The sequence below is a fragment of the Barbus barbus genome (assembly GCF_936440315.1).
Source record: "Barbus barbus genome assembly, chromosome: 42".
Classification (NCBI taxonomy): domain Eukaryota; kingdom Metazoa; phylum Chordata; class Actinopteri; order Cypriniformes; family Cyprinidae; genus Barbus; species Barbus barbus.
In genome coordinates this window covers 15710450-15736349 of record NC_136720.1, presented here as the reverse complement: position 1 = coordinate 15736349, position 25900 = coordinate 15710450, and the positions used below count along the sequence as shown (strand labels likewise).

The window sequence follows — 25900 nt, the reverse complement described above, 5'->3', positions numbered from 1 at the left end:
AAATATTCATGTATCTGCAGGCACTCATTTGGAGACCTAACACGTGAGTCACGGGCTGCAGAAATGCATTAAATGGTAGTTAGTTAATGGAGCCCACAAGAAATCGTTACATTTTTCTGAGTCATTGCTTCAGACATTTTTTACCAGACAGAAAAATACTTATAAATTAAAAAAAAAAAAAACAAACAAACAAAAAAAAAAAAAACTCTCGTTTGACAAAAGCACACTTTCATGAATTCTGGAACACACACACACACACACACACACACACACACATGCAGCCTATTCAGTTCATCTCTCTGCAGCTACAGTAGCTACAGACTGAAAAGGCCACTGGTTGGTCTATTTTAGTTTCTGAGGCAGACTAAAAAGACACCGAATAATACAGACAACTTACTTTTCTTCTCTTTCTTTTTCTCTTTTTTCTTCTTCTCCTCCTCATCATCCTCATCATCTTCTTCCGCCCCCAATAACGTGAAGATGATTCCAGTTTGGGAATTGACTCCGACAGCAGTGACAACCATTTTTCCAGAGCCCTCCATGACATGAGTACCTGCAGAGAGGAAGAGGTGGTGAATAAGGGCCAGACAAAGCACAAAGCTGTTCATATTAGTGCCGATATATTCACGACTGATCTAAAACATTCACACACAGCACAGCTTATGTCACATAATTAGTCGTCCAGAAATGAGTGGCCATTTTTCAGGCCTTCAGAAATGGGCTTTAATACAGCTCTCGATAATTGTTTAAGCTGGAGAAGGTGGTCTATGAAAAAATGTCAGGGAGAGGTTTTCTGCTGGGGTAGACTCAGCATGCTAACGCAGGCTCTGCTGGAGAAGTGCCCACTCAGGCTCACAAATCCCCCCTCATCTCCTCTGGGATGGCACACAGCAATGTCATTCTATCAGAAGATCAACTGGCTTTTATAAAATGGGATTAGCTGAAGATGTGCAATAGCCTTGCTGAAAGGGAGTAGGTCCTACATTGTAAACATCTGAAGTCCCAAGTTGGACATTTATTTGGTTTGGCTGAACTTTTGGGTAGAGGTGAGACAAGACACAGAGAAAATGCTAAAATGTTACAGGATTGTGCAGCCAAACGTTGCTGTAGATTGTAATTTCATGTCCCACCTGACAGCAGCAGAGGATCTTTGTCCATCGATTTCTTCACATGGTCAGACTCTCCAGTTAAAGAGCTCTCATCTATTTTGAGGTCGTTGCCCTGGATGAGAACGCCATCAGCAGGCAGGAGGTCACCTGATGAAGAAAGTATCCCATCACAATAATGTACATTACCATCAGCAGCTTTTGAATTTATTTCAAGGTGACTATACAGGAAAAGGTAATAAATACTCAACACCAGTGAAATGTGGTAAAGTAAAATTTTATACTCGTGATTTTCCCTCTTAGAAGGAAATGAAAGTTCTCTGCAAATTTATGTCAGCTTACCATATTTAATTTGTGCAACATCCCCGACGACAATCTCGGCCACAGGGATTGGAATGACTTGCCCTCCCCGAACCACCGTAAACTTCTGCTCTTGTTCAATGCGGCTCTGTAAGCCACGGAACTGCTTCTCTTTGCTCCAGTCATTGAAGGCCGTCACGAGCACCACGCAAACAACAGATAGGAGGATAGCTGCTCCTTCTATCCATCCGGCCTCAGCTTCTCCTTCATCCTCTACTCCACCCGCTGCCTTCCCGCAATCTACACACACACGAAATAAAACTCAGCTCAGAACAACCTGAAATTGAGATCATGAACCATAAATAAAGCAGAAGGAAATAAATAGGTTACTCACTTCTATTTTCTGCATCCGGAGGTTGATAAAAAGAAAGGCCTAAAGAAACTATTGCTGCCACTTCCAAAATAATCAATGTTACATCTTGTAATGCTTCCCATACTAACTGAAGAAAGGTTTTTGGCTTTTTCGGAGGTATAAAGTTCTGTCCAAATGCTACGGTTCTTTTTTCAATATCTGCAGGCTGCCCACTTAATCCTGGAAGAAAAGAGTAAGAAAAAATGATTAATAATTCAAGTAAACACTGAACACAGCTCTAATATATAGCAGCAAAGAATGCTTAATAAGTTTCTATTAGAGTCAGGATTAGTGAGGAAGAAAGGACCTGTGGGTCAACAACAGTAGCTTTTAAAGATAAAGACTTTCTGAATAAGATCAAAGGGTCACAGAGAAGCAATATGAATAAAATTAGGGATTTCTCTCCACAAATATAACATTTAATTTTGTCAAGGAAAATATTATATTGTATATTGAGCTAAAACTTCACACATACGCTCTGGGGACATCAGAGACTTATTTTACATCTTGTAAGAAGGGACATAATAGGTCCCCTTTAACAATCAAACTCTCCATCACTCATGGCATTTAGCGTTTCTAATACCTACCTTCCATAAATCGCTTTTTAGTAATTTTGACTATTTATGAAACTGATAACCGCTAAATCAGTGAGTGAAAGGCGTTGCCTAGAAATGTACAATGTTAAAACATGAGCGGCAAGAAAATGACAGCGTGAAAACACATGCATTATCTAGCGGGTAAATTTGACCCGCGCTGCACTTATAAATGCTCCGTTTTTTTTATCTGGTTTTATCTAAATAATTTTTAACAACATTGGATTGTAAATTTCGGTTTTACGATAAGGCAAGAAGTAGGACTCTATCGGGCAGAGCTATCAAAATAGGGGCGAGACCCTTTTGGTGTAGGGGCGTGACCCTTTTGGTGTAGGGGCGTGTTTGTTTTGGTGTTTTCAAATGTCAACATTGGCTACCAGAAATCCCTTACCCCATCTTTTACCGTCTGCACTCTTACAACTATAGAGTAACAGCCATGTACAGGTGTCTGACAGAACTAGGGCTGGGTATCGTTCAAAAATGTTTGATATCGATACGATACCTTGAGTTCGATACCGGTTCCTGAACGACACTTTTTTCGATACCAATTTTATGAAAACAGTTTTAACAAGATTACATTATCTCAAAAAACTTGTTTTATTTTTTTCAGCTTGTTGACATGTATACAGACTCAAAGACTCATCTCCTGAGCCACTGCACAAAGCAACAAAATATAGCCAACACAATAAATCAGTACAAATAATTTTAATAAAGCTCAAATAGTTTTCAGTTTACACTAGTGCGTGCTCGTTTTAAAACGCATAGCTCAGACAGAATCATCATTTCTAGGTTGTTAAAGACTTCAAGAAATTTAAAATCTTTATCCACTTTCATAAGTGGATGTTTTATTTTCTTTCACAATATGTTTTATTGTTATTAAATTCTATGTTGTAGTATGTCTAATTATTTGAATGCATAAAAACTACTTAGTTTATTCAAATTTATTCTTAAAACAGCCTTATGAAATGTTTTCTTTTTCCTCAGAAATTCTGTGTTCTGTATCTGGTTTTCAAATGAAGGCATACAACATTAATTTCATTTTTCTTTGAAATTATTGAAAATAAAACTATTTATTTTGGCAAACAAAATGTTACTATTAAAATTAAAACATGGAAGAAATGTTGTGTGATCATTAATTAAAAAATAAGAGTTTTAATAATTTTAATAGTAGCAGTATGTACACTCGGCTGAACAATATGTAATTTATTTCTGCCGCAGTGTCTTCAAAGTTAAACCGAACGTTTATTTTGACGGATTTCCGGGAATACCTTTACAGTTCTGTGTGTATATGATATGACGCAAGTTTTACTCAAATCAAATGGAAAAATGCTCATGAAGTGACTCTCAGAGCAGTTCTAGAGCTGTTGTTCATGTGTTTATGTCCTCATTTAGTGAGACGGCAGACGCTGAAATGTCACGCGAGCTTCAGTCTGTGTCAAGTAAGCGAAACTGCGCGATATAGAGAGCAGACTGCTCCGTACGCTTTCGAATTGCTCTCGCGGATGTCAAACACTGATCAATCAGCACCGCGTCACTTCTAGTCAAACACACCTAGTGCTGCAGGCTTATTGGCTCACTGACGTTAATGAGATTAACCCCTTAGGTATCGAAATTTGGTACCGAACGACAAGACGTTTTTCGATACTCGTTGGTATCGAGGCAATTCGGTCGGTGCCTAAAAAGTATCGAACTTGATACCCAGCCCTAGACAGAACTAGTAATAATTTTAACCATGCCTGTCCATGTCCAAGCTAAAATCTTACTTTGTATAATTACAGCTTACACAGTTGCAACTTACACATGTATTTAATCGATTAGGAGCTATTAGCACAGCTAATCCATTAATACTGCCACTACAGCAGTAAAGCGTGTGGGATTTTGACAAGATCATGATAATTTCCTGGGTTTGCAAACTTTGACTTAATCCAGGCCAAATAAGAAACGCCAAAACTGACAGGACAAAAACAAATGCTGGGTACATTGTACGCGGCCATTCTCAGGAACCATTCAAATGCACTGGTTTAACAGCGGTCCTCTGGTTTGCCCATTTGAATAACTCTCTATATTCAAAGACGGTATTCAAAGAAGTCATAGTGTGTGCATTCAGTTCACTCACAGTCACCACATGTTAACAGACAAAAAAAAAAGGGATGGCTAGATGTGGTGAGTGAGCCATGTGGACAAAAAGCGTGCGTGCATGCATGCATGCGTGTTTATGCATCTAATGTCTGGGCATCTGAATGAATGTGTCTGTGTGACAGAACAGGACGGTTTGCCTGCCAGACCAGAGAGCAGCCTGGTCAGCAGAGCCTATTGTCATGACAACATCCTCCACATTACTCAGCAAAGCCAAAGAGCTGCCCGGCTCTTGCTCTCTCCCATTGAGCTGAAGGTTTCACTGCATATTAACACTCAGTGTCTCAAAAGCACCTTTCTGCTCCTGGATTACAGTCAGCTTTTGACTGCACCCAACAAAACAGCGTTTTGTCTGGACAACTACAGTGTCTTCGAGATTTGCATTAATACATTTTTTCTAAAGCTACATATATTGCATTCAAAGCAATGCATATGGGCATTCCTGTAGCTCAAACAGCAGAGCACTAGGAGCTCCAATAACATGGGTTTGATACCCAGGGAATGCAATGCATGAACTGATAAAATGTACACCTTGAATGCAATGCAAGTCGATTTGGATAAAAGCATCTTCCAAATGCATTAATGTAAATGAGAGCATATGGATTCATTTTCTAAAACTTAAACCTATGACCTTCTTGCAGCTAGTTCTATGGTCTACCAACACTTTTTGAAGTTGTGAATAAAGATTAGAGAACGTTTCACAAGACAATACTATTTAATGTTCATTTCATGTTTAACTATGTGCTTCTTTGTAATGTTTCCTGCAATTCGCTATGCAAAATAAGTAAATTCTACTCCAAAAAAGTAGAAAAAAAAACTATAAAAAGCTAGATTTGCAGATTCATAATGTCTTCATTATTGCTTAAATATTTATCTAATTCTGTCGGCTTCTATTCTAGAGGACATTTATAGAATAACCTGAACTCTATGATCTCTGTGACAGCAAAAAAAAAAAAAAAAAAAAAAAAAAAAACTTTTGTTGGCTGCATTTACACTATAAACTTGAGGTGACATGAGCTTTAAATAGCATTTGCGATTATGATTTGAACCATCACTTCTGCAATGACATGTACAGTACACAGACCCCGAATGATCACTAGGCAAATCTTCAGGTGTTGCAGTCATCAGGTCAAAATCGGTTACTAAGGAAGCAAAGCCAATAATGAATTAAACTAAATTCAAATTTTGTTTGCTTGTACTGATGTAAAAGGTACTTCTCGATGAAAGAACAGCAGCTAACTGCTGAAAACGTCTTCCTGATTCAACGCCAGTGTAGGGATGTAACGGTATGAATATAATCGTGATAAGAAATTGTGACCAAAATGATCACGGTTATCAATATTATCATGGTATTGTTAAAATGTGCTGGAGATATTCAAAAAGTTCTGACACATAAATCACTTCAAGTTTTATATTTAAAAATCAACAAACAACAAATAAAATGACTTTTTTGTGTGCGTAATCACTAAAACAATAACATGACCAATGATGTTCGGATTTTAAATGACAACAGTTTAATAGCATGTCCAAATATCTAATGTAAATGTTCAAATAAAGCTTTGGAAAAGTTTCATAAAAATGTAAACCTCACATTTCAGCCTTTAAATAAAAGGATTAAGTCAATGATAACTGATTAATAAATGATTATATGTATTTTATCTGCTCCAAAAATAATTCTAGATAAATTATCTGAATTGTTTAAATCTGTAGAATCCTCATATGCTTGTTTTTCATCAACCGGTCAAAATTTACAGCAGGGCATGCAAATTCTGTCTGTGTTTGGCTAGACAGAAACTGCACACAAGCTGAATGTAAATATAAGTCTGTAAATCCACTCTCTGACACTAGATGGCGCTTATGGAAAAGCTGAATACAGCTGTTTCCAGAAACCTCCGTGAACAAAGCAGTATTGCGATTAAGAACACCTCCTTTAAGTATTACATGGAGCGAAGATGAAAACAAAATGCCATCGAATCATTTCTGAAGACATTCAGAACCTTCAGAGGTACATTCATATAATTCATTCATTCATAAATTCATTTGTATATTTCCCTCAGCAGTCTTTTAAAACCTCCCAGCTTTTCCACCCTATTTTCACTCAAAGCGAAACTACTCTGCTGCTGTGCGCACGTGAAACTGTTACTTAAAACTGCGCTTTATGCTGGACAGTATTTATTTATCGTGAGTTGTTCAAATCGTGGTAATCGAATACGGTTTTAATGATAATTAAAATATGAAACATTAATACTAACCGTTGGGGAATTTTATCATGATTTATCGTCAAACCGATAATAGTTACATCTCTACACCAGTGCATTAAATCCAGGCTTGTGTAGTGTGGAAATTGAGGCTGAGGATTACATTCTGTGTCCCTGCTTGGAGAGTGGGCTAAGGAGCAGATGAGTCAGGTCTTACGCCTCTGTCAAAAATGCATTTATGCTGCAATACACATCTCAATTCCACTCTCACTCCAGATCATGCACACACTTACTCGGAAACATCACTGAGGGGAAGATTAAACTTAACAGAAGATGGGGAAAAAAACCTTCTAAGACCAGCAAAACATGGCATTTAGACAGCTAATTATTCATTTGCATGCTACTTTACTGAGAGCAGAAGTACCATTGTGATTGCTGGAAAGTGCTAATGTGTTTTAGTTTGTAAACTTTTAAGTTGTGTTAGCGCTAGTTGCTGCAAAGACTCCAAGGTTTTTGCAGTTTCCCAAAAGAGACCAAATCATCTGACGTCAATTTCTACTTTCACCTGAGACCTTAAAAGCCACAAAAACAGGGGCCTCTATGTAAAATAAATTTTTTTTTTCTAATCTCTGATGCTCTAATCCATAAAAGAAACAGGGCACATTACTAACAGAGCATCTGATAAATATTTAACAAGCTAGACAAGCCAAGAGAAAATATTAAATGATAAATAACTATGCTCATAAATCCATTCAATATATAGACAAAAACATGTACAAAGCCATTGCTGATAATTTGCTCTCTCGCAAACAAAATGTTCCACTTAGCTCTGATTATTTAGCATGCTGGTTAAATTTTAGTTGCAATATTACATTTTTTACTAAGATCTCATTCATAAATACTTGTAGTAAGTGCTTAAGAGACAGAAGGGTATTACTGACAGGTGCAGCCACACTTAAAGCTGAAGTGTGTAATTTCTGTGCCTCTGGTCCAGACGTGGCAACTGCCATTGAGAACTACTGTTCTATACAATTCAGTTTCAAACTTCCAATTTTCTTTGAGCTAATATAGTGCCGTTCTGTGCCTCGAGTAATTTTCATAGAAATCAACCTACAAATGAAACAGAGGAAGAAGAAAGCACTAGAAAACCTACACTTCACCTTTAACACACTTATGTGTCAGAGCCCAGGTCATACATAGTACAAGTACTGGATAAAGCTTGTGGCTGGTTGTATACCTTACAAACATCACCTCCCACCTGATTTAAAAAGTTTAGTCTTTTCTGAGACATCCTTTAGAAATATTTCTATTAAATCGTTTAGCGAATCTGAATTTACCACTCATTTTCGACTCTTAACGCCCTAGGAATGTTTATCCTCAGGGCCCACGAGAGGCTGGGTCATGTATACTAGTAGCTCTTTCAATTAAAAATCCCATCATTTGAAACAAATCTTGAGCACTCGCCTTTAATTTACAGTAGACGTCCCTCGTGTCCACACATGCAAATTGTGTAATACAATAGATTCGAGGAGCTGGCCAGCATAAATACAGACTCAAAAGATTCACCCAAATAAAACGAGAAGATCGCCACAATTTAAAGTGAACCCAAAAGAGCTGTAAAAAGTAACTAGTTTAATTCGAAAGAGTAGAAAGATTAGTGGTGGCTTTGCTACGAAATTGAGAAATGGCCTACTTACTAATTAGAAATCCCTTTTCAATTGTCAAAGCTCTTGTAATCTTGAATGACTGCTTAATTTCCTATGGCAAAGCTGAGCGATCTGATTAAGCTGTAAAACATGTTATAACAGCAGGGCTGCCTGCCAGCGTGCTATTGTGAAGCGGAGGGAACAGGGCAGAGCTAAGCTGGTGGATCACTGTGGGGCTCCGATCTCAGTTAGACGTGTGCCGCGTAGCGAGAATGGGTAAGCGACAGGGCCCTCTATCAGACTGGCCACTGAATAGAATATTTAGGGGGAAAATTCTCAGACTATTCTTCTATGACTAATGCCCAATTCACACGGTATACAAAGCTCGGGCACAGCATGGGCCAAGTTTCAGACAGTCTATTCAGCAAACAATACACACATTTTTAGGAGTCATATCGATGCTATCAGTGTGACCCCATTATTTGAGCGGTGAAGTTGAAATATACATTTCCACTGACGCTATAGTTTCCACTGACACCATGACAAAGGTATAGCTCTGGATTGCAGACAGCACAGTAAGCTTTGGTTTCAATCACTCAGTATTTCATCGCCTGCTAATAAAAGTCAGACCTTGTGAGGGCAGGACGGGGCAGGTGACACTACATATAAGCATCCAAACATGCCGTACATATCAGACATGTTGAATTACCTCATTATTAAGACTGAAAGATAGATTTTGGTGCTCTGCCAAACATTATTCATGATGCCAAGTGTCAGATAAGTTTAAGACCTAGGAGCAACATTAACGCTAACGCAATCATCACTATTAATATTATTCATACAGAAATATTTTGTGGTTATACGGGCATGAATGATACCTCAAACCTACTTTTCTAAGCGATTGGAATGGACTATGAAATGGGCAATCACAGATTTAAGGTCTGTTTACACCAAGGACGATAACTATAAAGATAAATATATAGCTCTAAAAAAATAAAAAAAATAAAAACTACTCAATATTAAAGAATAGCAAAGACCACACCACAGCTATAACAATAAAGGCTCAGAGAAACAATATCATTGGAATCACTTTCAGAACTATTTTTTTCCAGCTCATGAACGATACAAACATTGACACCCAATCAGAATCCATCCTGTAATGAGCTTGAGAATTTAAAGCGGCAGACGAACATGTGCTTAGAATAAACAGATGATATTGTCCGCTGGTGTGGACGCTAGTATCTTTATCTTTACAGGGCTCTAGACTGTGAGTGTGCGAGTTCAAATTTGACGTGGTCGCACTTGTACGAGTGCATGGTCTGCGCTGCTCCAAAGCGTCTGCTTCATACAGCGCGAGCTGCAGCACATTGTAGCAGGAGTCAGATTTCACTGATCACGCCAGTTTAGTTTTACTTTTCTTTTTGTTTTCGTTTTGCAAAGCTTGTTATCTTTGCTGTTTACCTCACGTTACGCTATGGAGGCTTTCCTTAATTTAAAAAAAATATATTATTTATTTGATTCCTCAGTGTTTGCTAAACATTCTGTAATTTATATAGTCTGTATATAATACAGCATGTGATGTGTCCTATACCATGCCTGATCTTATTCCTTTTTGTTAATAAAGGTTATGTAAGCTAGTTTGTCATTGTAACATACTATTTTATTGTTGTTGTGTTTTTTTAATTAAGAATAACAATGAATCCATCTTTTGTTTTAGTTTTAAAAAGTGAAAGATGTATAGATAAGCAAAACAGACAAATATCTTTTCTTGTAAAACGTGACACCAAGATCAAATTTGAAAGTGAAAGCGCACGAAAAAAGGAATTCCTGTTCACAAAATTTAAATCACAAATAATACTGATGAAAAAGAACTGGTTGAATGTTGAACACTTTCGTTACCATATAACTATAAACTATGATAAAAGTTTATAAGCATGTTGTAGCCCCAAAAAAAAACATATTGCGACCAAATTATGTGCTCGTGCGACCAACTGAGAAAGTTAGTCGCAAAAGTGCGACCAGTGGGAAGAATGAGTCTAGAGCCCTGCTTTATAGTCATCTTTATAGTTATCGTTATATTGGAATAGTAACCAACCAGAACATCCTAGCAAGCACCCTTTTTCACATTTTCTTCAGTATAGAAATAAAACTAATTAAGGGTCAAGACACTAATACTGGAGAGGGCAGGTCCCTTAGGAGCTCTCCATCAGGAATGTGTGCTACATTTTGACTTTCATTACCAAAAACGCATTAGTGCTGATCAAGCCTGCATGCTAAATAGATAAGTGAAGTATTCTCATGGAAACACTGGCCAGAATCCCCCAGCAGTCTGCAGCCCTTGCGTGTTCAAGAGAATTGCATCTCAAAGAGCCTGTATAGAATTGCTATGGACATGGTGCCGTTTTAATCTGGGATCAAACTGAAAATCTCCCCCCCCCCAAGAGTTCAATCAAGGTCAGGCCAGCGATTAAACCCAATGTCTACAGAGAGGTAATACACCAGCTGTGGTGCTGCACACTGACTCTGCACTTTTCTATATCTTACCCTAAAGATTATATCTGCTCACACACCCCTTCTCATGAAAGAAAGTGGAAGAAAGTGCGAAATAGTAAACCGAGACAGCGGGCGAACAAAAAGGGACAAACAGGGCTGCAACAACCAAACAAGAAATAAAAAAATAATAAAAAAAAGACAAGAATTGATCATTTTAATTAATGATGCCACTTTGGACTTTTAACTGGGAGTAACAAGTTCATGAACCAAGCTGTCCAAGAAGGGAAGGATTTGATTCAAATGGTTCAAAAATAGTTATAAGCATATGGCTGCATGTGGAGTGTCAGGTGCTCCGACAGATTGCTTGTGCTGTTTAATATGTGCATGCTGTTATATTGCTGATATATTCTTATTGGTAAATGTTATAATATAAAGTTAATTGAGTGCATCCTAACAGCAGGTGTTATGTTATTTCAAATAGACCATAGAGTGCATATTTGTGATCTACTTTTAGTTTAAAAAACCTAAACTGTCACTAGTTGCAGCAAGGGCTGAGCAATTAATCGCATGCGATTCTCATGCACATCTCATCAGTAAAGCCGGCTCCGTGATTGGCAGTAAATCTCCATCACCTGTTTTCAGATGGAGCAGCAGTTAATACACAGAGCTGTAGTTCACTGACACGTTATACGATATCACATTCATTATCAAATGCGATTCATCTGCGATACTGAACGCGATATTACCTAGCTTGTCAGTGAACTACAGCTCTGTGTATTAACTGCCACTCCATCTGAAAACAGGTGATGATGATTTACCGCCAATCACAGAGCCGGCTTTACTGACGAGATGCGCATGAGAATCGCATGCGATTAATTGCACAGCCCTAGAGACAAATAAAGAGATGGTCAAGTAAAGTCAGGGTACAAAAAGATGGACAAAGTGTCTAAAAATAGCTGTAACATCCCTGCTGTAACTGCAGTTCCACAGACTATAAGACGGGGTGGTAAGTGCATTTGTGTTTGACATTAAGGACTTATTTCAATTGTCAAACACACCGACAATGCTCACAGGCTATATTTAGGATATTCTCTATGAACTCTAACCTGTTAGAGAGGAAAACAGATCTATGTCTCAGTTGTCTAAGATATGAACACTGTCCTTGTGTTGCCAGAGCAGCAGCAACGGGACAGCAGCAGCATTCCTCCAAACAGACTGCGGATGCACTAAAATGCAGCAAGAAGCCATTCAAGTGTAACTGACCTGCTCGCTACTGCTAACAGCTATACGTTTAGAGCGAGACACAACAATGCTGATTAAAACCATCCAAAAAGTCGGTGCTTCCTCCACTTTACCTCCTGGAACTGCATTTCGATTTCTGTAAAGCAAAGCAAGTGCAAGATAATGATTATATACCATCTACGGGCGATGTTTTCAGTCTGCTGCAAAGTCCATTAACGTCCCCATATGATTCCTGGATTTTGTGTAATCCTTCAGCCCCTCTCAGTTCCATGAGAGAGCGCAGCTCTTTAAGCGAGCAGCCAAACTCTCCATCGTGATTGGGCTCGGCCACAGAGTTCTTCACCCCGCTGTACGAGTTGTTAGCCATGTCTCCTGGCTACACCGCGTCTCAGCAAGGGTGGAAAAATGGCGTCCCAAAAGGAGAGCTATATCCTCAGGAGACCAATGCCAGTAGTTCCCATAAACAACTGACGTCCTTCAGAGGAGGAGGAGGAGGATGCACGACTGCAGGTGGCAGGATTGGGATAATTCACAAGCCATTCCCCTCAGCCTGTGGCGTTGCTTTCATTGTGAATGAAACCTCACACAATCAGCCCAAGGAGACCTACAAAAAAAAGAGAACGGAATGCTTTATTAATAATAATAAAAAAAAAGTTATTATTGCTGAATGTGTATTTACAAATGAAAAACCCCAATGTACACAGATATGCATGTCGACTCCAATATAAAACATCAACAGACACATTAAATTTAGAAAACTCTCCATCGGACCTGGAGTAGTAAGAACAAACTCAGTGACTGAGTTTCAAGGTGACATGCTACCCACTTTTACAGGCAGAACTATGCAGGCTTTTTTGAGAAGTAGCGTGGGAAATGACCTGCCATCTTAACTATGTGAGAGCCTAAAAAGCCTTTTTCCCAACAATATACGTGGCTTTTTCAAGTAACATGAAAATGCTTTGAATCTGGAAACTTATGGAATAGAACACAACTGAAAGGAATATATTAAGTGTTAATATATAGATTTCACTTCCAAAATGGCATTATTATTAATAATTACAGCACCAGTCTCTAAAATGTAAGGTTAATTCAGGTTTATTGGGCAATTTTTCCCAGTCATCTCAATGGCAATATGTGTCCCAAGGTCATGAGTTTGATTCCCAGGCAATGTATAAACTGATCAACTGTATATTGAATGCGAATCAAATTGTTTTGTATAAAAGTATCTGAGAAAGTATCTTTTTGTATAAAAGTATCTGACTACACTTGAATTGACACTGTAAATGACAGTGTAAATACGCCCCATGAGACCTTGGACTGCTTGGCCAAAGTTCATCTATGATGTTCCATATTTTCATGTACACAAACAGAAGAGAAAGTTCCATATCAATACCATGCCCTCAAACCAAATAACATACTATTAGACTTCCCAGTTTAACCCCACTGAACTGTCAATGAACAGTTTCTTTGGGACCATTTCAACAGCTACAAGTTCGCTATCCTTGCCTTTAGCGACAAGATTTCATTATAATATAAATATAATCAAGGAATGTGCTGACCAGATCAGCAGCAGGGATGATCTGAACAGTTTTAAGAAGGACAAGAGAGGTCAAAAGCACGAGTTTGTGAAAATTAAAACTGTGAAAATGAGAAGATGGTGTTCTGTAAGCAGAAGTAAAAAGCGTAGTACCCCTCCAGGACTGATTTACTTGTAGCACTACATGCAGAGCGTGAAACAGCATGCTGCTCTGTAACAGGCTACCAGCTGGGCAATCAACTTCTCCCACAGCCAATCTCATGAACATTGCAGACAAATTAAGAAAAAAACCTTCAGTTAAATCTACTCTCTCAGGTGCAGAAACTCTGGAATTTACCTTTTTTTTTTTTTGAAGATCCGACAAAAAGATTTCCTGCACAACCTAAAATAAATATCATAAAAGACATCATTAGCATTGGCAAAAAAAGTCTCAAGTACATCAAAGTCAACAAGCTTAGTTTTCTCTTATTAAAACTGAAAGTGAAAAGGGAAACACCCAACAGCTTTGCACTGCAGCAGCTAACTGTGCTCCTCCCTTTTGAAGAAACAACTGGTCCTAAAATGTGTTAGGTTTAAAGCTGAACTTCCTGAAATGACTGTCATCTCAAGCAGCCGTGGTACACATTTCATCATCGTGGTTCATTTTGGCAGTTCAGAAAGAAATGAGACCGTACATAACAGAACGCCGCAGATTTCAAGCAAGATAAACACTGTCCTGCACAGTCGAGCTTATTAGTTATCATCTATGAGTGACTGCTCGACCACAATGAGGGAAGTGCCAAATCTTTGCTGTGCCATGACAGTTGCAGAGTAGGTCACATGTTACAACAGTGGAAAATCATTGTGATTGGATCTTCAAACTAACAGCTACCACAGTATGGTTGAGCAACAGTAATGTTAGCCCTTGCTATACAAAGCTAGAGGTCAGTTTTGGACCAGTGCCTGTGGATTGCACCCACCTGCCTTCAGACTAATAATTTAAGCATCACATCATATACTTATATGTTGTTTCATACAAAGAAACTGGCATTTATCGTAGTGTGTAATTTCATGCATTTTGCCACCACTCAATCCTCCCTAAAAACTACACATTTACGTATATATGCACCTGTGAATAAATGGGCAGGTTCACATGTGGTCTGAGAGCTCCTCTATGACAGAATGCAATGCATTGGAAAGCGGAAGAAGCGCAGCTGCAAGAAAACCTCAAGGAAAACCCTTTCAGTTTTGGTTGGCAATTGGAGACCGTATACTGTACAAGCCAACTTCATGCTAGTCAAGGACAGCGATTCCAGGGATACCTCTGCAGTGGAGCTGGAGCTGTCGGTAATGGGGTATTTTTAGCAGCCTCAGACTGCCCACTCCCCATCCCCTTGCTGGCTGTTGCTGAAATGGGTCAGGCCATTTCTATGTGGAGGGTACAATGCAGAGACACCCTGCCTTACTCATGCTACATGGCTCAGTGCACTTAAGGCCACTTCACACCACCGACTGGGCACTTCTCCTTTACCCTCAGACACTGATCCTGCCAACTCACAGCAGCCGTCCGGCTGCCCACTCAGCCATACAAAGCACAACTCCTCAAGAAGAACCTGAATGACACCTCCAAAAAAAGCCCATTAAACAACATGTATCCTTCTTGCTGAAAAACTCCCCCACCTCATATTCATAGGAACTTTTGATTTCTGTGATGCAAAAAAAACAGAATCCAGTAATAAAAATTGAATTTTCAATGTCACAGAAGTTTTGGGATAAATAAATTAAAAGTAGGGCTGTACACTCAAATCATGACATGGACTAGTGTCTCGCTGCATACAAAATTGCATACTAGTCTACTATATAGTAAGCAAAAACAATAGTATGTACAAATTCACAGTATTCATATACTCATAAAACAGTAGGCAAAAAGTCTCCGTATGGCCTGCTGTTTCCAGCGAGATTCTGAATTGTGAATCCAATGGACTCTTTATTATCCCTTGAGGCCACATATACATATATATATATATATATATATATATATATATATATATATATATATATACACATATATATTTTTAACACTTTTTTTTTTTTTTTTAAACAGTTGCTAATTATTTATGATTTCGGATGCAGCCTCTGTGAATATTAAACCGCAAAAAGGCTGCTATTTAAATATGAACCCCAAAAAAAGGTAAACATTTGTCATTGCTAACATTTAATAAATTATGTTTGTTTTTTTGATAAATTCAATTAATTAGCTATCATTTTTTATTATTTAAAACATTAAACAATTTGGAAAAGTTCAAACTAAAAACACATAACTATAGAAAAAATAAAACAGATTTCATAGCCTAATTATACCCTTGAGTCTACAGTGAATATTCAGCTTTATTTAAATCAATTCGTAAGGGTGTATTTGTAAGTGTACTTTTTTTGATCTTCACAGAATGTTGGGGGGAAAGTGGGGAAAATATTACATTCATACAGCTACATACTTAAAAGCTCAGTGCTTTCATGTTCTCACCAGGACCTAAAACAGCATATCTAAAGAAGTGATTTTCAAAAACGGGAACCTTTAAGATGATTGTTATGGTTGCCATTCACAGCACACAAGCCAGCCGTTTGCTCCAACCCCTGCATCCATGTCTGACACTGCACAGTAAATAAGGGATGACTCGAACCATTTGACGTGATGGGATAATGGGCACGATGAGGCTTCCGAATTTATATTTGCTTAACTCACTGAATGTCACTTTGTGAATGGATGTGTGTGTGCATGACTGACATGACTAAAGATTCTGTTTCTGTCCAAACACAATCTGTTTTATATTTAGATGCACACTTTTTAAAGACAGCACATGTAAGCAGCAGTCAAACAGTACTGCTCATACATTCCTTTGCGGCGAAATAAGATTTCACTAACTGTTTTTACAGAGCATCAAATGGATTGCATCAAAAAAAAAAAAAAAATCTTAATGAGAACAGAGCCTGAACAGCAATCCTTCATCTACTTGGAGGTGTTAATTTACCCCAGTCATTTGAGGTCTGAGAAAATAGCTGTGTGTGCACTGTTCTTATTTATTGCGAACAGAAAATGCATTTGCCCCCAAGATGCCTATTTTATCTTGGTCATCGATGACCGATTAAGGCATAAAAGCATGATGCTATACAGTAATTAAATTGCAAAATATAAACCTTAATTTAATATTTAAATTTCTAATTTGTCATTTAGTTTAACTTCATATCTATATGGTTTTGAATAAAATTTATTTCTTTAGTTATTTTGATACAAAACTATTATTTATTATTATAATAGGCTACTAAATTATAAGCATGACAAGACTAATTGTAACCGTCATTTGAATGCAAGCTTTTTCTCACAGTGCCTATAAATACTAATTCTACTATAAAGCTCAAGAAACTCAATATTTTATTGCATACTAATATCTAGGTCAAAAATTTTTATTAAATCAATAGATATACAGTCCAAAGGCCTCTGAAGCTTACTTGTGTTAAAGGTTAGTTTATTTAATGTTGGGGTAAATCATTATAAAAATTACTTAAGTAAAATCACATTTCCATCCTGCAATAAGAAAACACTTGTCTCTTTTAACAGACAGTTTGACGCTCAGCAATTGCAATGATCATGATTTTGTACACACACAGTATTTGCTCCAAATTTGTCTTGGGGAAATTTTCTCAGGAATGTTTTTTTTTAACAATGACAACATATGTTCCTTACAAACTCATTTAAATCTCAATAACCCCCCTGAGTCTGCATATGTCAAAGGTCAGTGTACACCTACAACATTCTGTGAAGATCAAAAAAAGTGCACTTAAAAATACACCCTTACGAATTGATTTAAATAAAGCTGAATATTCACTGTAGACTCAAGGTCAAATTCAGCATTGCTGTCATACAGCGAAGTATTATCAGGAGCTATAAAAGCTCGAGCAAAAGAAGCAACAGGGCAGCGAATGATGTACGCCAAGGAGCAACAGACCTGACACGCTATTTAAACGCACACCGGGGTCTATCTAGAAATTCTAGGTGCCATATTCAATCTCAACACATTAGGCAAAATAAGTCAGCCGATTAGGTTGGGTACATTGTGTTTTGCACATCTGCTCCTTCAAATAGGATGCTAGCAAATTTGACGTGTCGCACAGCGCTTGTTCCAGTCCCCATGCCGAGTCACACATGACAGGAGGGATTAGGACTGTATACTACACTGTTGACACGAACGCGCCAAGCTTAAAGTGACAGTTCACCCAAAAATAAATAAAATCATTAACTCACCCTAATGTTGTTACACACCTTACTTTCTTCGGAAAATATCGACGTTACGGAGGGCAGTCAGTAGCGTATAATGAAAGTGAATGGCGGTTGCGGCTGTCACTCTGACTAACATCTCTTAACAAGAAAGTCACGCGAGTTTGGTGAGAACAGAGTGGTGAGTAAACGATGACCAAAGTGACATTTTAAGCTTTTTGAACGCCGTTAAAACGGCTGTTGTAAAATACACACGGAAATGCGATAACTGAACAAGCAGGTAACGTAATGGGTCAAAAAGCAAGTTGACAGCTGAAGCGTCCTCACATTTGGCTTTAGCCTGCTAACTTAGCGGTCTCAACTCAAATCATCCTGTCAAAAAAGGTTTACTATTTAGTCTTGATAACGACACCAGATCAACATCTTACCTCACCCGAAACTGAAGCGGTCTCCAACGCAACTCAAACACTCATATTAAGGTAAAACCCTAAAAATACCCGGTTAATGTCACGTCACCGACTGTTAAACTGACAGCGGAACAAGTTTGTTCGTTTGACAGCGTTTCATAAGAGCGAACTGTCAATAAACGCCAAAACGTTAATGTAAGAGAATAAACGGTCTCTTCGAGTTCGAGAAAATCATAGACAGTGCGTTAGTTTCACTAGAGTTAACGCTCTTATGGCGAAGACCAAACGAATGACAGTCAACGGATGTGTAACGGTCACAGCGCGAGCCTTTGATTCTGCGGCTTTCAAAAAATTGACGGCCGTTAAAATAATATTAGGGTCACTCTGTCTAGGATAACATGTCAAAAAACACACACAAAAATGCTCCTTTATATATTGTAAATTATGTTTAACCTCCAGCGCACATTTATTAAATCATTAGTTATTATATATTTTATTAGTAACGTTAGTATTTGTAAAATATTCGCTGTGTCGAGTGATCGTAATGTAGAAACGCGGCGCGCACACATTTCACAAGCTTCATTCGTCAAAAGCAACTTTCCAGCGTGGGCTACACATCATCCCTGCATCTCAACACGGTAACGTTACGATACATTAAAATCCCATTGATTTTCCACACACCCCCTCCCCTGCAGTGACAATAGGCAGGTGTGGGTTAAAAATGCACAGCAGCCTGGCTGCCTTCTTGCCCCTTTCTCTGCCTGCTACCAACTAGCAGGAGTTGCCTAGCCAATTTGGCTAGCTGATAATAACGCAAGCTAACGGACAGCGCGGTGAATGTAGACAATAAGCGGAGAGGAAGCCAAAAAAATGGTGCAATTGAAACGCGGCAGTAACACGAGCATGCATGCGAGAAATGGTGAAATTACACTCACAATGCTCTCCGAACGGTGCCTCAGAGATCCCCCTCACTCTCTCCGTCTCCCCTCAGACTCACTCTGCCGTCTATCTAGCTCCTCCAATCTGCAGAGAAATCCCTCCCACAGCCCCGCGTCGCTTGAGACATGTGATGCGCGTCAGGAGGATCATGCAGGAGGATCCTCATTGGCTGAGACGAGATGTCAATCATGTTAGGCGCACCCTCTGCCCAGCGTCCGCGTACATTAACATAATTTATAAAGATGTTTCTGAGAGCGATTAAGTGTAAACTGAAATGTCGTGGTTTATTTTAACTTAAACGACACGCTTCAGCGCGAGCCGGCGTTGTAAGCCCCGCCCCCCAGCCAGTTTTTCCATGACGTCGCCCGTTCTCTCGTCGATTCTGGAGTTGTGTTTGATTCGCAGTGTGTAGAAACTCATTACGATCGCTGATCAGAACCGGATTACTGCATTCTGCAGCGCTTTCCTAAGAATGTGAATTAAACATTCGTCAGTTGGTTAACATATCACTGTTGGTTATTTGCATCAGGTTCATTCATTGAAATAAAAACCAGACAGATGCCAAATATTATGCAATCCTCTGTACTTTCTTTCTCATGCTAATGGAGTGAACTTGCATCACCAGCATTTTTCTCTCTGCATTTCATCAAACTCATGTCCACTGAAGCACTTAGTTTAGCAGCCAGTCTGGCATCTTCCTTTGAAAATTGCAGTAGTACAAGCCCGGAGCATTTCTGTTTTGAACCTTTGTTATATACAAAGTCTTCATGTCAGGGACTACCTGTACCAGAGGCGAATGTAACAAAAACTGAAATAAAAACAAAAACTGTATTTTAAAGAGATGATGCACAAACAATTATTACGTTACTATGGTATTTATCATTTTGCATGAGATACCACAGCTTCCTTTATGGCATATCCTGTTCTTGAGGTTGAGTCTTGCAGCTTAACAGTCTAAACTTATCTACTACAAATGTGATGAAATAGTACTGATTATAAGATCATTTATAAAAATAAGAAAAGAAGCAACACCTCACTCCAATTTGACTATAGAGCATTTTAATTCTCTGTCAATTAAATGCATAAGGATTCAGGCTATAGATAAGAAAAACATACACTATAGCAACTAAGTTCTTCAAACATGTTAAGTCTATGGAAATTATATTGAAACCATTTATTCATAAAGGCACAATGTTACCCATTTTATCACACCTGACATCTAAGTTTTGCTGAGAAGTCCCCTACTGATTGTGGTTTCTTTCTTCACAGTTTCATTTTTGTTATGGTAACCACTGTTGTCATTTGTTGACCGTGGCACACTTGAAAGATGATGCCAAAAGTCGAACTGTGTTGTGGGCTTCCCCATGAAGGCCTCAGAAGAAGCCACATCACAATCTTTATTCTGTTCATTCTTTTGATACTTTTCTGACATTTACAGGCATTCATTTGGGGCGTTATTCAAAGTGACAAACAACACATATTACACATTTAAATTTACTAAATTAAAATTAAATGACTACATGTTAAATGCCAATGTGTATGTGTGTGTGTATGTACCAAATTACAATTAAATGACAATATTGCATACATAAATGCCAAAAATAAAAACTACCACCTGCTACTACTACTAATAATATATCAATTAAACATAGTAGAACTTGCCTTAGTATAGAGGGTTATCATGTTATGATTCAGGTATTCAAGTGAGTGCTGTGTCTTCAAGGTTTTCTGATTTTGAAGAATTCTGCTGATTAGGCAGAAGATTATTCCACTGTGATTAAGTTCATTCTCTCACCATCTTTGTGTTTTGACCCTTTATATAGACAGAGACTCTTCACCATCCAGTAATTTTCTGGGAACTTAAAGATCTATACATCTCCTGGTTTTACTATTACAAAAGGACCTCTGCCCAACCTGCTGGGGAAAAAACACACAGTTGATGATAAACAGGTATCAGCGTTTGTGCTGGGTGCAACTGACAAGATCCTTCCACCTAATGGGTTTTATCATTAACAAGAAGGACTCCCCAGACCATCTTTGAGCATTGGCTTTTGATATACAGCAAAACTTTGACTTTTGAAGACCATGTCATTTTAACTTGCGTTAAAGACTCAAAGGTTTGCTAATGTTCAATCAGATAGTGTGGGGAGGCGAGGTGTCAGCGAGTGCATTGATTGCTCAGCTTTAGCGCAAGCAGCTTGTAAATGTGGAGCATGTGATGCATATGTTTGCTGTAGGAATCTCTGGAGTAATCTATTAGGCCGGACTGTTTGGTTTCCACCGTACTTTCCTTCCAGGCTTCCAAAACCTCTGAAGTGGAGAGGACATGAATCCTATTTTTATTTGTTCCAGTTTCCACTTCTGAGATTTTTATTTGGAGCCTCTTCCATTGGCGGCACACAGTGATGCCTGGCCCTTGAGCAGATGTCCCAGCAGTGCACGGATGCACAAGTGCAGCCACCTTTTTTACTCCTTTAACATATTATCTTTTACAGATACATACAGCATATGTGCGACCGTTCACTATCTACGACGACACAGTGTCAAAGTTTAGGATTTCAAGGTATGATTTAATATTTAAAATGCACATTGGACTGTCCATAAACATAGAACCGCAAGAAAATGTACAGTAAATTTAGTTTAAAAGGTAATAATTATATAATTACACTAATATTAATACAAACATATCATTCTATATATTTATATATAGTCTGCTAAATGCATAAATGAACATAAAATTATACAATTAATTAAAAAGTTAGATTTATTTAAAGCTAATTATAACAAATATTTTATTTTAAATAATTTATTACACACATGCAATTAATTCTACACAATTATTTAAAATATACACAATTAAAATATAATTATTTAGAAGAGAAAGATAAAAAATTAATTTTATAAACTATCACATGAGTACTAATGTATGACCTCATTGGACATTATGCCACATCCTGTGAAGTCAAAAGAGGGAAGTTGGTGGCGGTCTTGGCGTCTTATCGAGATCGGAGATAAGAATGTTTGCTTAACAAGCGGGTTCAACAAAGAGTGAACAACAAAGCATTCTTGGGTCAAAAATACTTATTTGACAGGAAAAATTCCTCAGGGCAGACAACGAAGCGTCACTGCTGAAACTCTGCAGATGATGACAAAAGAGCTGTCATGGAATGCCAGCTGACTCAAATCAATGTGGAAGAAGCGGACAGTGGAAATGGCTCATTAACAGACTTACACAAGAGGGTCCAGTCACCAATCTCCCTTCTCCAGCAATCTGGCTCTTACTACAGCTTTTTCCACAATGTCAGCACAGAACTTCCTTCATTCTGATGGGACAAAAAAAAAAAAAACACAGAGAAAGCAGAGAGAAAATACAGAAGTCTGACTATATTTAGCATTATAATAATATACATACAGTGGCCTCAAAAGGTTTGAGGATGCTTAGGCCAAACTTGAAATATATACATTTTGTTGCGTAGATAAAAAATCCAACATAATGACATATACAAATAAACAACTTTAGAGCCTCTCTCTCAGAACTACTGTAACTTCACTTTTCTGAGTCATTTTGCTGGCACAACCATGTGTCTCAATGTGATATTTAGTTCACAAAATTGCCGTCAAATGAAGTGTGAACATGTTCCACTAATGTCTGACACCGGAAAGTTACATTATGTTTCAAAAGTTTAGGCTTAGTAAGATTTAAAAAATAAATTACTACTGTATACAGCAAGGAAACATTAAACTGATTTAAAGCGACAGTAAAGATATATGCATAATGTTACAAAAGACTGCTATTGAAAAAAAGCTGTTCTTTTCAACTTATTTATAAAGTAAAATGTATCACAGATTCCAACTTTGATAATAATAATAAATGTTTCTTGAGCATCAAATCAGCATATTAGAATGATTTCTGAAGGATCATATGACTGGAGTATGCTGCTGAAAATTCAGCTTTACCAACAAATATAAAATATATTTAATAAAGAAATTAATTATTTTTTATTTGAATTATATTTCACAATATTACAGTTTCTACTGTATTTTGATCCCTTAAATTCTGCCGTTGTAGCATAAAGGAAGCATACTGAACTGTATATTTACTGTTTCACTGTGTTATTAAAATCTTGCAAATCTTTTAAAGTCATATTTGCTTTAAAAAGAATGCTTATGCTATATTTCTTTGTAAAAACAAACAAAAAAAGCGACTCTGTTTGACAATTTATTTAATGCAATGAAATCCTTAAGCGTCCAAACATTTTCCAGGGCCGCTGTATAATAAAATACCAGAAGACATATAACTAAAAGCAATGTTTAGTGGCAAGACACGTTATTACAATTTCAAACAATCTAGATCCTATAAACATGGGGTTCCCGCTATCAGACGCTGCTACTGCTGCAGTATGCGAAACAGGCATGGGTTTCTATTGGGGCAGGTTGTTTGGGGTTAGAGAAACTTAATGAGAAACATTCATTATACCAAACATGTCATCAGACAGCTGTAATTACAATAATTGTCCCTTCTCAGAAATACTACATGGGGGTGAATATGGGGTTTGTGTGGTGTAAGACTCCTTAATTAAGTCAACAATAAACTCCCCTCACTGACAGAGATACAGTCCTGGCTTATTTTCTATGAGAGGGTAGAAATAACGTTCGCACAAAGTGCGTCCCGCAAAACACACATCATGCAATCTGATGATGCGTCAATGGGCATAACAGCAGTCAGGGCGGGGTTATGGGATATGTTAAAGTATAACATTCAAAACTAAGACCACAAGAAAGATATTAGTCCGCGTTGGGCAGGGGCATGTTTGTGTTTCCAGTTTCCAGTGGAATTTACAGCAGGAGCTCAGAGGTGAATGGCCCAGTGGAGAAAGACTGCAGCTGTACAGTGTGTGTGTGTGTGTGTGTGAGAGAGAGAGAGAGAGAGAGAGAGAGAGAAAAAGAGAGGGGGACAAAAACACAGACAGCTCTCTTAGTCAGCACTGGACCGGCAGCCGGGCCGGGGGGCCAAGTTTCCACATGCGAACAATAATTCACCTCAAGTGCACAGTGTGTATGTGCATATGTGTGAGAGGACATCCCTCACTCCGAGGGCTACAGAAGTGCCTCTCCCGCCCCAACATCCTCCAATTCCAAACCAAACCATTTCCATGTAAAGATCTGACATATTTACACTCAATGTTTGAGTGTGTTTGTGTATGTTGTGTAATGGAAGCAGAAGGCCTCTTCAACAAGGTCAATGAACCACCATGGACACATACAGTGAGGGTGGAATATTCCGGGTTCAGTACAAGTTAAGTTTAGTCGACAAAAAATAATTTTGACTCATCCCGTGTTTTCATTAAAAAGAGGCAAAATCAAGGTTACAGTGAGACACTTACAAGAAGTAAATGAGGTCTATTTTTGTGGAAGAAAACTTTAGTAACCAACTTTTTTACATTAAGATCATGTTAACATACATATAACAATACACCTGTTTTAAACAAAGTCAATCTATATTTATGTTCTATTTAAACTGTGAGTTTTGTCATATTTTTTAGGTTGGTCCCATTCACTTCCATTATAAGTGCCTTGCTGTAACCCTGATTTTGCTTTCGTGTAGAGTAAAGGTCAAAATATTTTTTGTGGTACTATTATGTCACAAATGACATCAATTTACCTTAACTTCTGTACCCAGAGCATTCCTTTCAAAAGTCATTCATGCAGAACACACTTCTTGCGGTTTAAAATGCAAGCAGTGCATGACAGCGGAATGGAATAAAAAGGTCTTGAGACAGTTTTTTTTTTTTTTTTTTGAGTGCCACCTTTTTAAAACACTCCGAAAGACGTGAGTGTAACGATCAAAGATGTCCATCCATTACAAATTTACATAGAAAAACAATGGAAAAGCACCGCATTGGAATACAAAAACACATTCTCTAAATCAACAAACCAGGGCCAAACAGTGCATTTATGGAAGAGTTACTATCATATACTGATATTAAGGCCTTTCGGCATGTGCTTTTGTTAAAATGGAGAGCCTGTAGGTTGGCAAATTATCAAATTGGTTGAAACTGATGTACTTATGTATCATTTTCACCTTGTTTTATTAGAGCAAAGTGTCTGCCTGGCTTCAAACCATGTGACCAATCAACCATCATTTGCTCTAGTGTTAATAAACTCACAACAATAAAGCAAACCCTCGACTGACCTGAACTGGTTAAGCTGGTTATGGATTTTTGAGAATTGGAACAGCTCTTATGGGAACTTGGCGCCCTTTCGTCTCACTCTCTTCCTTTTTCCATGGACTATATACCTGATGTGAGCATAAGGGAGAAGAGAGGAAAAGGAAACAGGGTAATACAGTGAACCTTAACATCCTGAAGTCCAGTAACACAAACACACATGCACATGCCCCCTCGTCTGTAACAGGTAACGGTCCTAACCTAAGAGCATTATATGGGAGAGGAGGACAGACAAAGATGGAGTTAGACGATAAAAGAGAGTGAGATCCACTTAAATTAGACATTGCATACAGATTTTAGATGAATACATACATACACATATATACTGTACATCCATTTGGTTTCTATTTCTGTACCATTGTGCCAGGTAGCCACACCCACTCTGAAATCTCATTTGTCAACAATTTTGGTA

The 25900-nt window shown here is 38.1% G+C and overlaps 1 protein-coding gene across 3 annotated transcripts in view; it reads right to left on the bottom strand.

Annotated features, from left to right (window-relative positions):
* Nucleotides 1-19571, bottom strand: part of LOC306861564 (plasma membrane calcium-transporting ATPase 1) — a 46205-nt gene extending 26634 nt beyond the window's left edge. For 2 of the 3 annotated variants that reach the window (XM_079403914.1, XM_079403916.1), the window contains exons 1-7: nt 19258-19571; nt 14001-14045; nt 12301-12730; nt 1801-1998; nt 1449-1706; nt 1131-1256; nt 398-553 (exon numbers count right to left, since the gene is read on the bottom strand). In XM_079403914.1, coding sequence (XP_079260040.1) covers nt 398-553; nt 1131-1256; nt 1449-1706; nt 1801-1998; nt 12301-12493 — 931 coding nt within the window. In that variant the 5' untranslated portion in view covers nt 12494-12730; nt 14001-14045; nt 19258-19571. The remainder of the gene's footprint in view (nt 1-397; nt 554-1130; nt 1257-1448; nt 1707-1800; nt 1999-12300; nt 12731-14000; nt 14046-19257) is intronic. The other variant, XM_079403915.1, reaches the window with a different exon arrangement.
* Nucleotides 19572-25900: the final 6329 nt, after the last annotated feature.